At 46.5% G+C, this 15,052-nt stretch overlaps 1 protein-coding gene across 4 annotated transcripts in view; it reads right to left on the reverse strand.

Moving 5' to 3' along the window:
• Positions 1 to 716: 716 nt before the first annotated feature.
• The window catches only part of FBLN1 (fibulin 1), a 197,259-nt gene continuing 182,923 nt past the window's right edge, over positions 717 to 15,052 (reverse strand). For all 4 annotated transcript variants that reach the window (XM_063928888.1, XM_063928889.1, XM_063928891.1 and 1 more), the window contains one exon: positions 717 to 4,368. In XM_063928888.1, coding sequence (XP_063784958.1) covers positions 4,229 to 4,368 — 140 coding nt within the window. In that variant the 3' untranslated portion in view covers positions 717 to 4,228. The remainder of the gene's footprint in view (positions 4,369 to 15,052) is intronic.

The raw sequence follows: 15,052 nt of genomic DNA on the forward strand, positions 1-15,052 counted from the left end.
AACTCTGCCTGTCAATCAGGCAGAGGCGATAGCTAGGCAACGACGGACTTCGGCCGTCTGGCATGCGCTGGTGCACTGCGGCGCCAGCGCAGTTCTGACCCGATCACACCGCTGCGAACAACTGCAGCGTGCAATAGGGTCAGAATGATCCCCATTGTACAGAAATATTGACACCAAAGCAGGGCAGCATGGGAATATGTAGAGAAATGTATAGTCTGTGCGTTTCCCTTTTACGGATCATCAGAGTTTGATTGGCAGCTTAATATAAGTGTTAAGGTGTTCTTTGTCTGAGACACAAGCAGAACTGTTTGCCTCCCAGAGACCCAACGGGATATGGAGAGAAACAACTGTGGTGCTTTTCAAATGTAGGGCCAGCGCCGACCTTATTGGAAGAAATGGACCTAAACGTTTTCCGTCATGGTGTAGTGGGTTTCCAGGCAACTGGCATGCCCCTCTTGGTGCGCCCCTGATAGTAAAAATTTGTAAGCAACCTTGACAGCCAATTAATAGAGAGGGGTGAATGAGTGAAACAGGACAACGTTCGGAAGCAGATTTGTTTTCTTTAAGTCAGTGTTATTGTGCGCCACTATACACTATACAACTAATACAAGTCGTTACACAATCAGCAATAAAAAAAACCATAATGGCATCATCTCTTATATTTAACAAATAACCATGCATTTATCATAGGAAATCAAAATCCAATATTTTGCCAGTTTATTTATTCCAAAGAAAACTTTTATTAAAATATGGAAAAACAACAGTGAAGAGACCAAAACATTTGCCAGAAATTATTAGAATAATGTTCGCTGCTTAACAATCTGACACATTTTTATATTGGTGGAATAGTTATGTAAAAGAGAAAGCATGAGGTTTTATTTACTGTAAGGCAAATCCTTATAATACATGGAATCTGCATTTGTGGTTTTTTTCATCAGCTGTATGAAATACCCTTTATTATACTGCTACCTAGAAGAGGTCTGTCTCTCAATCAATAGCAACAGTGCCACCTTTAGGCTACAAGTGGTATTTCACTGTATCATAGTAAACCTTATATGATAACATGGTCCAAATACATATTTCATATTTTAGCTTTTATCTTCTAGAAGGTGCTAGATAAATGATAAATAGAATCTGATTGGTTGCTATAGGCAACATCTCCACTTCGAAAAAAAACCTGCACTATATGCCCCATACTCTGCTACACACAGGAGCAGGCTGTGAGGGAAATTTGTGCTGGGGGAATTTTTATCACATCAAACCACAAGGATATTAAAGAAGCATTGAAATGAATAGGCATTCTCCTTTCCAGGCCTGAGTGCCGTCGCTGGTTCCTTCCTAGCGAATGGAAAGACTGCATTCATGACGTCTTGCTCTGTTGGATTTTAAGGGACCAATTTAGATTTGAACGCAAGTTCATTTGGGCTAAATTGCTGACAAACTGAGTAAAAGGAACAGTTTGCTGAAAGTGTTTTTGTAGGGGCTACAGGTTAGGGGGGAAGGGATAGATAGTAACGGACCAATAAGAAGTTGCAAGCAGCTTGCATGGGACTGTGTGGAAACTAAAATGTTGGCAGGTATATATTTACTCTGTATTACATCATGATAGGCACAGCCATCAACACTTTCCTCCCAGGAGTAACTAGTTTTACCATTTATTGGGGTCGAAGGCAAAATCTCTATGCTTGGAAGTACTGCATATGCTAAGCCGCTGTTCCCTTCTGCTACGCATGGAAATTGATGTTTTAACCATCAATGGTGTACCCCCCCCCCCCCCTTCCCGCCTGTTGAAGGCCATCCCTACAGAACATTATTTCTCAGCGTTCCAAAACAAAAATCATGAAACAATTGGTCACACCCCCAATCTCTCTTGGACTACTCACTTAATCCATCAGGCCACACCCTTATCACAAAAACCACTCCCCCGGTTTGCAGCAACAAATAAATTGGACATATAATTTTGCAGAAATTCTGTGCCATGTCATTCTGTGCGGACGGTTATACTGTTTGTGCCATGTTAATATATAAGCCTTCCAATGATGTGTTGTTGCTTCCTGCACACTGCCACAATCATGCACACCTAGCGGCTTGGCGTTCGTACAATACAATAAGCACTAGTAAATATATACGTAAAAGCACAGATAAATCCACTTTCTAATGTTCCTGTGAGCAGAGGATAGGGACTGAAAATCCTCTTTCCACTAACCACAACATAACATTCATATACAATATTATACAACCGTTCATCTGATTGTTACTGGGCAAACAAACAAAAACAAGACTACCGTATACCTTTACATATCTCCAATTGAAATATGGGCACATGAAAAGCAGATGCATTGCAGCAGACCTTCCCAGATCCTACGTTTGGGAATCGGGACTCATGTTGGGGGGGGGGGGGGGAGGGGCGTATATGTGTCATGTTATTGTCATGCCAAGTCCCCAGGGAACGAGGTCTCAGTGTGTTTAGAGTTGAGCATATATATTAGACTTCAGACCCTATGCGATTGGGGAGGGGGGGTTAGGGGCTTTCACGGATACGTTCTGCACAGTAGAGGTGAACCATGCACCACAGACATTTAAGGCCGGGATGACAATTCATTTCTGTGCCGGAAAGGTATCTGTGTACTGAGCAAGCAGCTGCAGAATTGTAAGTGTATGGACAGTTTTGGCCGTAAGTGTTTGCTAAGTACAGGTAAGAGTATAAGAGTGGCCGCTGTCTACTGGAGACATCCGAGAATGTGCGGTGTAAAACGGGCAACGTGCCTCATATCAAATGTTGTGGCAGATATACTAAGTCTTAGAGAGAGATAAAGTAGAGAAAGATAAAGTACAAGACAATCAGCTCCAACTTGTCAGTTTTTTAAACACATCATGTAACACGGCAGTTAGGAGCTGATTGGCTGGTACTTTCTCTCTTTCCACTTTATCTCTCTCCGAGGCTTAGTGACAAGTACCTGAAGTTCGGTACTAGGAGATTTGTGTTTTATGGTAAATACATGTTTTGTTATTTAATAAAATGCTTTGCTTACTTTATTATATTTACAAAAATTTTATTTTATTTTTTCCAAAAAATTTTGGAATCATGAGCCACTTGTGTTTTTCTTTTTTAGGCAACATCTACAAAATTCTGTTTTCAAATGGTAAAACTAACACAATGAAGCACTTATTCCAATATTAAAATACAGGTGACCTCATCATCATCATTATATATGGCTCTTGTCTATTGCTATGATGGCTACATGGATCAGTGATCTCAAGGTCGCTTGTCTTTAATGTCTTGCTGGTCAATTTGGCGGTGTCAGTGAAGCCCTGTGTTGTTTCCTGTATCAATATGGCGGATATTATCTCTGAAGGCACGTGTCTACTAACACAGAAGGAAATCTGGCGCCAGTCCACTTTTGCTTCAAAAAGTCTCAAAAATTTTCTAAAAAACAAGGCGGAAAAAAACAAAACAAAAACAAAGGACAAACAAGCTATAACCACAAAATAGTATTTGTTGGTGAAATCAGTGCATGGCGTGATGCTCATTACTTAATATGTCGCTGTGGCATTGTACATTCTTCTTATACCGAATGCGGACAAATTCTCCGATCCCTACAATTGTTTTTTAAATATTTTTTTATTTAAAGAAACACCAGAGTTATAAATAGATCGCTAACGCAAGATGTCTTAATAACGCTTTTCCGATTTACATGGAGCCAAGCGTGCAGCACGCTTCTATCACGGTAATTAGCATCGTGCTAGTCTAAGCTAAAATCTGATTGGCTGCCATGAGATGCATATTAACTACATCTTAATGGATTTATATAATGCACAGGTGATGTCAATATATGAAGAAACCCCTGCAAATAAGTCACTGTGATTTCTACAATCATTATAAGTCACAGAAGGGAGTGTATTACTCTTTATATTAAACCCATTACTTTCCTCCTCTGTCTAAAGGAGGGGCGTTATATATTTTATTGCAAAGGACAAAACATATTTTTATACATGTCCATGCACCAACTCTTATTAATGCAATCAGGTCTTTAAAGAATTAACAATTAAACTGGCGTCCAATTAAAAGCCTTTGATGGCCACGTGTGGGCCCCAGGCCGACAGCTGGACAGCCCCGTTCCATAAGAAGATGGACATTATGTTTGTACCGTTGAGAAAGGCTTTAGTAAATTAGACAGGCCAGAGTTATATGCCTGGCGGTGATGCAAGACGCGGGGTATGACAACATTTAGAACCAGAATTCTGAGACAAAAATGTGGACGTTGACAATATTTCGGTGAGAGACTACTCCGCCCAGTACGTAGTTCATCTCCAGCTTCAGGATGGTGTAGAATGGACCCACAATAGGCTTCACTTGACGGACAACACCTGGACAAAGAGAGAGGGTGGTTAGTGAGAAAGAGAATTTTGGAACCATCTAAAACAGAGGTGGCCAAAAGGTAGATCCCGATCTACAGGTAGCTCGCGGAGCATCTGCCGGTAGATCGCGACAGACTTAACAGAAAATAACTGTAAGGAGCCTGCCGCTGCTACTTCTCTTCACAGTTCCCAGGGATGCAGTGTGCGGGTGACGTTATTACGTCACCCGCGATGTGAGGAGCCTGGGCGCTAGTTGGATCTAGTTTGATCCAGCCGGCGGTGGCGACGACAGGAGAAGCAGCCAGCGGGAGGTCATGCAGCGTGAAAGTGAAAGCCGTGACTGCGGGGAGAGGGAGGACTGAAGTTATGCAAAGGGAGGTTTCTTCACAAAGGGAGGGACGATCTGCAAAGTGTGGGGGGGATCTGCACAGAGTGTGGTATCTTCACAAAGGTTTTTTTTTTACACAAGGGGGATTTGCAAAGGGTGGAGGATCTGCACAGAGGGGTTTATTGTACAGGGGGCTATTATGCAGGGGAGTGGTAGGGGTGTATCCGCACAATGGGGGGGGGGTTGCACAAAGGGGGGTTATTTGATATTGTCATTCTTAATGCTATTTTTAAATGTGAGCGTTATTATTGGTGTTATTTGATGCTGGTAGATCACCGGTAAGTAAGTGAACAAAAAGTAGATCCCAGGTCCCAAAAGTCCGGCCACCCCTGATCTAAAAGATTCTGAACCGCAATTCTCCGACTGTCCAGTCTCTCACAGCAAAATGGGGCAAGGCTTAATGAATAGGGTGATTTCTGTGACTGGCTGATCAGGGGTTTTGTCTTTTTGGATCAGGGGTCACCTGAGCAAGGTTGTTGGTCTGGCGTTTTAGTATCCACCGCAGCTACTAAATTAGCGCTGCCGAACCGTGGTTAATACACAGAGCCCACAGAATGTGAAGAATTCAATTCCGAGAAAGGCATTACATAGTCCATTGTTGGTAATTAAAGCTGGGTAAACTCTGGACGATATATCGTCCGTTCATACTGTTCGGTGGGTGTATGCAGGGGTGTATCTACCCATTGGCCAGGATGGCACTCGCCAGAGGCGCCAGCTGAGCAGGGGGCGCCGCCCGATGGTGCCACCCTCGGCCAATGGTGGAATCCCTTAAGCCGTAGTGTCTGGCAATACCTGCTGTGCCAAGCTGCCTGTGCATTGCCTGGGATGGAGGGCGGAGGATCGCTCAGCAAGCAGGAGCTGACGCCGTGGCGGCGGAGTGTGGCACCACAATGCACTACAGGAAAGAAACTGAAAATAAACCACAACTCCCAGCAACCCTTGCTGTCGGGAGCACCAGTCGGCAAGGGCTGCTGGGAGCTGTAGTTTATTTTCAGTTTCTTTACGTAGTGTGGTGCGGTGACGGACACCGACGTTAGCTTCTGCCTGCTGACGATCCTCCGCCCTCCATCCCAGGCAGCTTAGCACAGCAGGTATTGCCAGACACTACGGCTATCTGCTGGGATGTTGTGGGGTGGGGACTAGGGTTATGTGCTGTGTGGGGAGGTTATGTATGTGCTAGGAGTGGGGGAGACTACTACTACTATGTGCTAAGGGCGGACTACAGCTATGTGCTGGGAGGGGGATGGGGACTACATCTATGTGCTGGGAGGGGGATGGGGACTACAGCTATGTGCTGGGAGGGGGATGGGGACAATGGCTATGTGCTTGGGGAGGTGAGGGGCTATGTGTAGGGAGGGGGACTATGGCTATCTATGCTGGCAGGGAACTATTGTTATGTGATAGGAGGGGGGTGGGGACTACCGTATGAGTGTGTTGGGAGAGGTGGAGACTACGCCTATTGCTTGGGGTCGGGAGGTGGGGGCTATGGCTATTTACTGGGAGGGACTATGGCTATGTGCTGGGAGGGGGATGGGGACTATGACTATATTACTGTGGGGGCTTATCTGGCACTGTGGGGGCATATGTGTATCTGGCACCGTGGGGGCATATCTGGCACTATGAGGACATATCTAGCACCATGGGGGCATGTGTATCTGGCAATGTGGGGGCATATCTGGCAACATGGGGGTATATCTGGCACTGTGGGGGCGTATGTGTATCTGGCACTGTGGGGGCATATGTGTATTTGGCACTGTGGGGGCATATCTAACACCATGGGGGCATATCTGACACTGTGGGGGCATATGTTTATCTGGCACTGTGGGGGCATGTGTGTAGGGGCATGTGTGTATCTGGCACTGTGGGGCATATATGTATCTGGCACTATTGGGGGCACATGTGTATCTGGCACTGCACTATTGGGGTCATATGTGTATCATGCCCCCATTTTCATTGGCCATGCCCCATGTGGCCACACCCATTTTGTGGGGTGCGCACACCTTCGGCGCGAGCACACAGCACCACTGAGTTTTTTTTTCTACTTGCACCCCTGGGTAGTGCGCTGCACTGCACTTCTTTGCACTACTATTTGATTATACTACCTGGCCTTGGGTGGTATTGCCTCCTCAGCCAGGACAGGCACTGCTGATGTCTCCTTAGTGTTATAGGAATTACTGTGTGGGCATAATGTGTAAAGGGAACTGCTACTGTGTGGGCATGATGTGTATAAGAGTTACTACTGTGTAGCGTAATTTGAATTGGGGGAACTATTGTATGGTCATGCCTCTTTCCCACAAGATCATGCCCCTTTTTTGCACATTTCAAATATGGGGGCCGCCAGTCCCTTACTTTCCCAGGGGCGCCCGGACCCCTAGATACACCCCTGGGTGTATGCACCCGATATGTCTGTAAATGACGTCATTCATAGACATATTGCGTCAGCAGCACAACCGATGCCCGGCTGTGTGTGCGGGGGGTCCATCAACCGCCCATACACTTGCTGCGGGGACTGAAGTTACAGCTGAGTGGGCAAATTCAAACGCACGCCCAGCTGTGATGCACATATGGTTAGTGTATATAGCTTACCTAATCGGACAATCAGTTGGCGCAACAGCGGGTCAAGGGACAAGTTGCTCCTGCGTGTACCCAGCGTTAGAAACAAATGAACACGCAGAGTTCGTTTGTTCCGAAAATGTTAAAATTACAACTCGCTAAGCAATGGTTCTAGATTATTATACTACTCCTGCACTTTCAGAGTATGCCTGGATAGGTGCCAAGGGGTAGCTGGATGAGTGCCAGGGGGTAACTGGAGGCAGTGGCGCCGAGAGGGGAGGGGGAGAGGCAGTGGTACAAGTAGAAACTGTGTGCGCACGCCAAAAAAATGGGTGTGGCCAAATGCCACATGGGGCATGGCCAATGAAAATGGGGGCATGATACACATATGGGGGGAGGGGCAGATACACATATGACCCCAATAGTGCCAGATACACGTTGCCCCACAGTGCCAGATATACCTTGCCCCACAGTGCCAGATATACATTGCCCCACAGTGCCGGATATACATTGCCCCACTGTGCCAGATACACATTGCCTCAGTGTGCCAGATACAAATGCCCCCAGAGTGCCAGATATACATTGTATCACAGTGCCAGATACATATTGCCCCACAGTGACAGATACACATTGCCCCACAGTGCCAGATACACAAATGCCCCCAGAGTGCCAGATACACATTGCCTCACAGTGCCAGATACACAAATGCCCCCACTGTGTCAGATATAAATTGCCCCCCAATGCCAGATACAGAAATGCCCCACAGTGCTAGATATGCCCCCAGTGCCAGAAACACATGTCCCCCCAGTGCCAGACACAGAAATGCCCCCACAGTGCCAGCTATGCCCCCAGTGCCAGATACAGAGATGCCCCCCGTGCCAAAAATGCCCCCAGTGCCAGATACACATGTCCCCCCAGTGTCAGATATGCCCCCAGTGCCAGATACAGAGATGCCCCCCGTGCCAGAAATGCCCCCAGTGCCAGATACACATGTCCCCCCAGTGTCAGATATGCCCCCAGTGCCAGATACACATGTCCCCGCAGTGCCAGATATGCCCCCAGTGCCAGATATACCCCCAGTGCCAGATACACATGTCCCCGCAGTGTCAGATATGCCCCCAGTGCCAGATACACATGTCCCCGCAGTGCCAGATATGCCCCCAGTGCCAGATATACCCCCAGTGCCAGATACAGAAATGCCCCCAGTGCCAGATACACGTCCCTCCAGTGCCAGATATGCCCCCAGTGCCAGATATACCCCCAGTGCCAGATACAGAAATGCCCCCAGTGCCAGATACACATGTCCCCCAGTGGCAGATATGCCCCTAGTTCCAGATACAGAAATGCCCCCACAGTGCCAGATATGCCCCTAGTGCCAGATACAGAGATGCCCCCAGTGCCAGATATGCCCCCAGTGCCAGATAGAGATGTGCCCCCAGTGCCAGATACACATGTCCCCGCAGTGCCAGATATGCCCCCAGATATGCCCCGCAGTGCCAGATAGGCCAGGTACACATGCCCCCCCTTCCCCTGCTGCTTACCACGCTGCTGCTGTCCTGTGTGTGAGGGGAGGAGAGCGCAGCGTGCGCCTCTCCTGCCCCTCAGTCTCCCATGGCAGTGCAGGTGTCTACCTTAAATTAGGTGCCGATCCGTGAGCCAATCAAAGCCCGCGGTCCGGCAGCCAATCAGGAACCTTGGTTGCCGGTCCGTGAGCTCTGATTGGCTCAGGGGCCGGCGCTGAATTGAAGGTAGACACTGAGGGGCAGGAGAGGCGCACGCTGCGCTCTCCTCCCCTCGCAGTAGCGGTGAGCTGCAGCGGAGGGAGGGAGCGGTGGCCCGGCGGCGGTGGGTACGGTGTACCCACGCCTAAATTCTTAAGGGTACGCCGTACCCACCTGTACCCGCCCACTTGCACCGCTGGGGAGAGGGTACTAATTACCTGGGCCCAGATCTGATGGAAGGGCCAAGGGAGGGGTGGGGGGGGGGGGGGCAGATCCCCCCACTCCCTTACCTGGAACAGTACAGGGCTGGGCTGCTATGTGGCCAGGGAGGTGCTTAAAATATGATTTTTTTCTATATTTCCATTCTAAGGGTGTACTGCCACGCTTCCTGTGATTACACCACGCCCCCTGTAAAGTACCTGGGTCCAGCCAGGCTCTGTACTGACCTGGACGCAGGAACGGTACCCTGCCAATTTCTAAAAAGGTTTATGAACTAACAGTAGGAAACTTACTAATGCGCAGTAACGAATTCTGACATTCTGGCCAACACTTGTGTCTATACTGTAAGAGAGCAAGCCTGCAAGGTTATCATTTCCCATTACACATTTCTCACCCCCTTGCTTTTAATTTAGTATATTGTGTCTATAAAAAAATAATTATTATTATTTGGATTTCTTGCAGAATATTGGCAGGGCATGCTGGAACTTATTGTCCCAAAAACCGCTCCAGCGCCAGAGTTTGATTCAGCCTGGTCTACACAATTACAGAGTCCTACTGACAGCTTCTCATAACACAGCCTTTACTTCACTGGAATTGGCTGTTCCCAGTCAGCTAATTCCCAGTGTCAGCCGTCGGCGCATATTTACACGCTGCTAATAAGGCCTGGCTGTTTTTCTTGTATCTATAACACAACTTAAAGAAAACCTCAATGAATTTGAAGATTTATTCCAAAACCCATTGCAGACATCCCTGAGTTCACAGGCAACACATTCTACGTACAGAAGTCAGAAAAAGCAGCTTAAATGTGAGTGAGGTTTGGGCGCGTTACAGGCGCTGCGACCTGAGTGAGAAGCACTAACCTCAGAGGGCGTAGACTTATCTTTGGGGTTTTGGCATGTGTCAAAAGGCTGCAGAACTCGCCTGCTTTGGCCCTTAAGCAAAGCCAAAGTTCTTTAAACTGACAAAGACACAGCTATCTGGAATCATTCACTCTGAAATAGGTTTAACAAAGTCTGGCATTAATGCTTTTGGAATCAAACATCTGGTTCTCCATCCAACGGAGGCTCAGCTCTGAGGCCAAAGCCTCCATTGTAGCTTTCCAGGCACTGTTTGATAAACGTCTAAGCAGATATTTCACCTACTGGTCGCTGATAAGTAGCAGCTAAATATAAGTAGAGACATCCAGGGAACAGCCCAGGCATGCTTCACAGGTTTAGCTGTCTCCTGCTGTCCTATGGGAAATATATTACAATAATATCATACTGGACTATATTATATATATATATATATATATATATATATATATATATAAATGTGAAAGCACTCACTGACTGACTGACTGACCAGTACTGACGGGAGAGATGTGTGCTGAGCGATCTTAACACAGACCGCTCAGCACACATCTCTCCCCCCGCTCAGCACAGTGTGATGTGTGCTGAGTGAGGAGACGATGACGGGGGGGCCGCTCACTTCACACAGTGCTGAAATGAGGGACCCGCTAGATTGAGCCTGCATGCAGGCCAATCTAGCACCAGCAATAGCGACGCGCGGGGTCGAGCATCGCTGTCGCTGGGGGGCATACACACGGCAGATCTGTGCTTAAAATCTAAGCAATCTAGTCAGATTGCTTAGATTTTAAACACGGATCTCTCTGTGTGTACCCCCCTTAATTCTCTTACTTCCCGATATGTTAGGCAGATGAAATGTAACATGTCAGGTATTCTTCAGGTGTGAAATAGGAAAATTATGTAATCAGAATTGTAATAAACCTCCCCTAACGGGATGAAAAGGGGTTGACATAATGACGTCATTACCGATGTGTGGCTTGTGTTTCATGAACGATAACGCCCAAAAGGACAATTGGATCAAAATTTGGATTGCATCTCCAGTGTGTAGAATTTAATAAACTAGAAAAATGTTCCTGTCACTTTTTACCGTATCTGCTACGGGTGCTACTCTGGTAACGCCAAGAACCATGGATTAATATATACTTACATTAAGACGTCTCAGATTTACATCTCTATAGATTTACCAAATTTTTAACACTCATTTATATTTACAACCATGAAAATCAGAAACTCCTGTGTGAAGAACGGGTAGAACAGCTAGTTTATTATAACTGCCCACCAGAAGATGTGGAGGACAAGTAGGAAAAGAGGTTGGGGGTGACTTGATGACGTCATTGGTGCCATCAGATGGGCAGGACGTGGTGAGCGATGACACAACTTGTACCAGCTGGCACATCCCCCCACCCACGTTTCAGCCTGACGAACACGTTTGTGGGAGCTTAATCTGCTCTGGCAGTGGTTCAGGTGGTCTCTCAATAATCTGTATTGTGCATTGTGGGTGAGGCATTGTTCTCTCCTATAATCCTCAGGTCCTGATCATACATGGTCATACTCTCCCGGAATGTCTGGGAGAATCACAAAAAATTGAGGCGTTCTCTTGGACTGCAGGGGAAGCAGGGCACCCTCGCGGACCTTCCCCACTAACAGAGTCATGAATTGTGGCAATACATTATAATGTACAGTACATTATAACATGGATTACATCACAACACACTCCGCCCCTTGCCACTTGGACCCCGTACTTTGATCTCACAGATAATAGGTCCCAAACATAGGTAAGTATGTATACGGGTGGAGCTGTGTTTATGATGGAGAGCATTCACGTTTTTGGATCTATGCAAAGTGGTTTTCTACCTTCAGATGATTTTCATTTGTGGCTTGTCCGGACCCTTTGTCTTGTTTTAGTATATACACTGCTACTGTCTGCCTCTTTGGTGTTTTTTTGTTATCAGAGTATTTATGTTATCAGGTAAAGTTGTGTCTTTTTCTTGCCCATTTATATATTTAAAACGCTGCTCTGCTCCCATGGGAATAAATTTACTAAGATGGGAGTTCTGTTTAAGATGGGATGTTGCCCATAGCAACCAATCAGATTCTACTTCTCATTTATCTAGCACCTTCTAGAAGATAATACCTGGAATCTGATTGGTTGCTATAGGCAACATCCCATCTTAAATAGAACTCCCATATTAGTAAATTTACCTCATGGTCTTGTAATACACTGTAGTAGTATTTTATTGAAGTACAAAAAAAACAAACAATATCAATGTTTTTGTCGATTTTTATCAATGATTATCAATTTTGTTATCAACTTTAAACTAAAATCGGAATCCTAACCAAAACACGGTGGTTTTTCCAAAACCAAAACACCATGAGGAATTAGAACCAAAACACGAAGGTCCGTGCACATCTCTAACAATAAGTACTATCAGTGACAACTACTAGCTGGTTATTTGTTGCACCACGTGACCTGAGAGTGTGGTATTGCAGCAGGGGATTATGGGGGCTAGTGTTGAAATTAAGCCACCCCATTGCAGGCCTTGATGCCTCTTCACTAAACATCTTAGTGATATTTGGTGGACCCCTTTCTTTGAAAGTAAAGCATTCATAACCTAGAACCAGAAATAACGACACTGAGACTTGAATTTTGGCAGAAAATTGCTAGCTATTTATTTGTCCCTATCCATTAGGAAACCTGTAATAAAGAAATTAATTTAATATGCCGCTCCAGCTGGCATATGGTGGCGGCCCAAAAGAACGGCTCAATTAATCTGAATTAACTTTAAATAACTAACCCTATAAATTTACTAAAACTTACTATAAACCGGTAATAGGTGACAACTCAACCCCCACAGTGACTACCCACCGCTCCTGGGTGCCCTGCCGCTGCCTTCCCGGACGGGTGGTCAAGCGGCCATAAGTCGATGGAGGTGAGTGCACCTAAACCACAACAAACTGTAAAAAACACTACAGTTTTCCCTACAATACAAAACTGCCGTTCTTTTCCGCCAATAAATAGCCAACGAAAACAGCCAACAACTTAAAGCCAAAGCCCACGTGCCACAAATTCTTAATACCAGGGCGGAAGGGTGGGAAAGCAAATCACCAAGAGACATAAGATGGCCTCTCCTTCCCTATATATAGCAAACCCTCCCCCTAAAGAAGGCTGTACTTTCCTCACAGCTAGGTCCACCCCTCCCCAGATGTTTAACTCTTTCCTCTCCTATGCAGTCAATACTCTCTCCTTCCAGTCACGTTAGGGAACGTAATCTGTTTCTTAACGTTCAGCTGTCAGCACTTGCTACACTTGAAAGGCGGAGAAGCCGCTTTTGCTGAGAAGAAAGCACCTTTACTCATCCTCGCTGTAGCCAAAACATGAACTTTACCCAGTGGAAACCATTAGGTCAACTGAAATTAGTATTCCTACAAACAGGCCGCTGTAAAAACAGACACATCCCCTTGGGTGGGCCTCCCTGAGGTAATCCGTTTCAATGGGAGGACGGTGGAGGGCAAAGGTCTAGGAGCTTACAAAGGAGGAACCACTAGCTGTAATAATATAGGAGATAATGTACTGTAAATTATAATAATATTACAAGTCACCAAGGAATTCTGTGGCCACATAAAGGCACGCTACTGCAGGCCATATGCTTTTATACAGGCTATAACTGATCACTGTGGGGGGTGGGCTCTTCTTATCGGTCGGCCCGCCAGTATATTGCACAATGCCGTGCATTGCAAGCCCAAGAAGAGGGGGCGTGGCCGAGATGACGCAATTGTCGGAGAATCGCATCACAAGTGGATTTTTTCACTAAGGGGTTAAAAAAATACAAAACTGCTGCGTCAACTTTTATGGTGCAACCGTCCTGCTTTTACGTAAGGTCACCGGGTTTTACTGCGAGGCAGAGAGGTGGCATCGTGTGGGGTACAAAGTTTGCACTGGCCGTATGTTAAGATCAGGGAAGTAGCTTTGCACTAGGAGACAGAGATATCTTCACAGACGCACGTGTCAATATTTGCGCTAGTATCATCCAGACTGCCAGCAATTGTTTACACAGCGTCCCTTTTATTTTGTGTGGTAAATATCTGCAAATTATTACTGAACTAAACTGTCTGCTGCGAGATTTCCACAGCTGGATTCCATCTTTCTGTTTTATTGATAATACTGTATAACATACTTGACAAAGTTTTACTAAAGCATGTGCAGGGGGGAGGTGAGGGAGAAGCATTGTACGCGATATCAATGCCAGGGTCTCAACTTACGGCGAAACGCGTCACCTCGCTGGAGATGTGTGCGGGCACCGGGAGGCTGTGTAACTCTCTCGTGAGTCTAGTAGATCTCCCAAAAATGTGATAGTCTCCCCGAAATTCAGGAAGTGTAGAAAGGTATGCTGTATCAGTATGCATTATCTAGATGGCACTCAATGCAAATGTTTTTGCAAATTTCTGAAAGCACCAACCAACCAGCTCCTAATTGTCATTTCTCAACACACAGCTGGTAACATTATCTCTCTCCAAGGCTTAGTACATAGGGGTCCGTGTCACTGGGTCATTCTGTATACTCATACACAGGGGCGTCAGAACATTTTTAGGTTGGGGTGGGGGGCAAGATACCATTTTGGCGCCCCGAAATCACTGACGGTCATCCCCTCGGGGGGCAGATTGGGTAAGCTGCCACACCACAATCACAGGGGTTAAACAGTAGCAATGCAGGGATCTCACGAGCAGAAGCTATACAGTGGCCGACTGGAGCAAAAAGGCTTGCTGGGCATTATAGTGCGTCTGTGAGGACAGTAGGGTGCTTGGGCACATAAGCGCTGTTGGAACAGCATGGGTAGACAGTCCTTGTAGCAGGGTTCGGGGAGCCGGGGTGCAGCCGTGGCTAATGTATGCTGGAAGAGAGCCGCAGCATGGCCGCCCATACCCAGTACCGCATGATGCAGGATGGACCTGCTGTAAGAGCTGCA

This window comes from Pseudophryne corroboree, chromosome 6, assembly GCF_028390025.1.
Source record: "Pseudophryne corroboree isolate aPseCor3 chromosome 6, aPseCor3.hap2, whole genome shotgun sequence".
NCBI lineage: Eukaryota > Metazoa > Chordata > Amphibia > Anura > Myobatrachidae > Pseudophryne > Pseudophryne corroboree.